General features: G+C 34.0%; 1 protein-coding gene across 3 annotated transcripts in view; it reads right to left on the bottom strand.

Annotated features, from left to right (window-relative positions):
• LOC125042641 (zinc metalloproteinase nas-4-like) overlaps positions 1 to 2,500 on the bottom strand; it is a 19,301-nt gene that overhangs the window by 9,534 nt on the left and 7,267 nt on the right. For all 3 annotated transcript variants that reach the window (XM_047638413.1, XM_047638414.1, XM_047638415.1), the window contains exons 3-4: positions 2,335 to 2,398; positions 1,184 to 1,290 (exon numbers count right to left, since the gene is read on the bottom strand). In XM_047638413.1, the coding sequence (XP_047494369.1) occupies positions 1,184 to 1,290; positions 2,335 to 2,398 (171 nt within the window). The remainder of the gene's footprint in view (positions 1 to 1,183; positions 1,291 to 2,334; positions 2,399 to 2,500) is intronic.

Raw genomic sequence — 2,500 nt, 5'->3', positions numbered from 1 at the left:
AAGGAGCAAGGAGGGACAGAAGTGGAGGTAAACAGTATGTGAGGATGAAGGAGCATGAGGGGACAAAAATGGAGGAAAGAGTATGTGAAAAGGAAGGGAAATGGAGGAAAGCAGTATGTGGAGTCGTTGCAAGGAGGAAGAAGAACGGAGGAAAGAGGTGCATGAGTCATTGGTATACAAGTGAATAGCGTGTAAAAGTAGATAGATAAAGAGTGGGAGAGAAAAAGAGGAAGGAAGAGGGAGAGGAAGGGATGGAGGAAGAGAGAGAGAGAGACAGAGAAAATATTACGTTTATACATATGTGTGTGAGCGTATGTCTGTGTTCATGAGTATGTGTGTTTGTAAAATTACACCTAATGAAAGGTATATGAATCACAAGTAAACCAAGATAATTTATAATAAATTAACAAGATTATTCTAGTGAACATATGGACTGATAATAACTATGAACAGGAGAGAAAGTGAGTTGGAATCAAAGTTAATCACAAAACGTTAATGAATAATTGATTTGACTTGATAATTATATGAATGTAATTGATGAATATTACAGAGACAGACGACTAATAAACGTTAATTTTTTTTTCTTTTTTTTTTTTTTTTACCTGAACTATTGCGTCATTAGATAGCCGGACACACGACCAAACGACTGAGCTTATAAATGATTATATAATGATGCTAATGATGATGGTGATAGCAGTGAATAATGATAATTATATTAACAGGCGATGATAAATGACAAGTGATAATGATAATGATGATAATTATCATGAATTAATGGTATTTATAATAACTATAGTGTTAATGATAGTAGCTATATGAGCAACAAAATAACAATTATAATAATAATGATAATAATAATAATAATAATATTAATAATAGCGTTAATACTAAAACATACAATATAAAAAATATGCTAATAATAACAGTGGTAATGGTAAGAATAAGAATAATAATGAAAATGATAATGATGATAATAACAATGAAAATAGTAATAATAATAGTGACCATAATAATGATGCTAATAATAATGAAAATAGTAATAATAATAGTGACAATAATAATGATGATAACAATAATGAAAATAGTAATAATAATAGAGACAATAATGATAATAATAATAATAATAATAATAACAATAATAATAATAATAATGACACTGATAAGGATGCTGATGCAGACTTACCATGGCAGAATAACTAGGATCTCTCGGGCTGAGGATGATATCCCCCTGGTAGAGTCCTGCGAGTTCTATAGGATCGGGCTGCTGGTGGGTGTCGATCGCCTCGTGGACTGACGAAGGGGAAGAAGGAGGAGGAGGAGGAGGTGAGAGAGGGGCATGGGGGATAGGTCGTTTGTTTGTGTGTCGTTTTTGTTTTTAGGCGGGTTTTTTGGGGGGTTATTTGTTTGTGTGTGTGTGTGTGACTGCTTATCTGTCTGTCTGTCATTATTTCTTTCTCTGTCTCTCTCACTCTCTCTCTCTCTCTCTCTCTCTCTCTTTCTCTCTCTCTCTCTCTCTCTCTCTCTCTCTCTCTCTCTCTCTCTCTCTCTCTCTCTCTCTCTCTCTCTCTCTCTCTCCTTTTTCTATTATTTACTCCATCCACCAAACTTGTGTCTCTTTAACTAGCTATATATATATATATATATATATATATATATATATATATATATATATATATATATATATATCACTCATCCCTGACCAGGCCTCGAACTTATGTTACTTATGGAGTGTGCAACTAGGATCTACTCATACATGAGTAATGATAGCGAGGTTTTACACACACTCCCCGTGGGCATTCGGTGGAAATTGATTTAGAAATTCGAAACCGAAGTCAGATAGACTGAGGTGTATAAATATAAAAGATGGAATAATGCAATACCGCATTGATATAAATATATAACAATCCTCCCTGACGAGGCGGTATTGCATTATTCCATCTTTCGTAAATATATATATATATATGTATATATATGCTTATATATACTTATATATATGTATATACGCACACACACACACATATATTTATATATATATTTATATATATATATATATATATATATATATATATATATATAGAGAGAGAGAGAGAGAGAGAGAGAGAGATAGGTGTGTGTATATATATGTATGTATATAAATGATGTATATGTATATATGAACATATATGTATATATGTTGTGTGTGTGTGAATAGTATGCAAATAAAAACAAACACAAATACACACACTCACACCACACTCACACACCCACGCACACGTACACAGAAGCGTCTACCTTCACTACCCCCCCCCCCACCCACTCTTCCACCCCCGCCCACCCCGACAGCCCCTTACTTACTCATGTGAGCGCTGTTTTCAAAATCTTTCGGACTCAAGGGAGCTCCTGGAATATCGCTCTCCATCTGCGTCAAGAGAAAAGGAAATGGAATGAGGGGAACGTAAATAGATTAATAGATAAATTGGCAAAGTAATAAGAGTAGAACTGAAGGTAAAAGAGGAAGAGA

Source organism: Penaeus chinensis, chromosome 32 (assembly GCF_019202785.1).
Source record: "Penaeus chinensis breed Huanghai No. 1 chromosome 32, ASM1920278v2, whole genome shotgun sequence".
NCBI lineage: Eukaryota > Metazoa > Arthropoda > Malacostraca > Decapoda > Penaeidae > Penaeus > Penaeus chinensis.
Note: the sequence above shows the minus strand (reverse complement) of the source record. Positions and strands in the feature narration are given on the sequence as shown.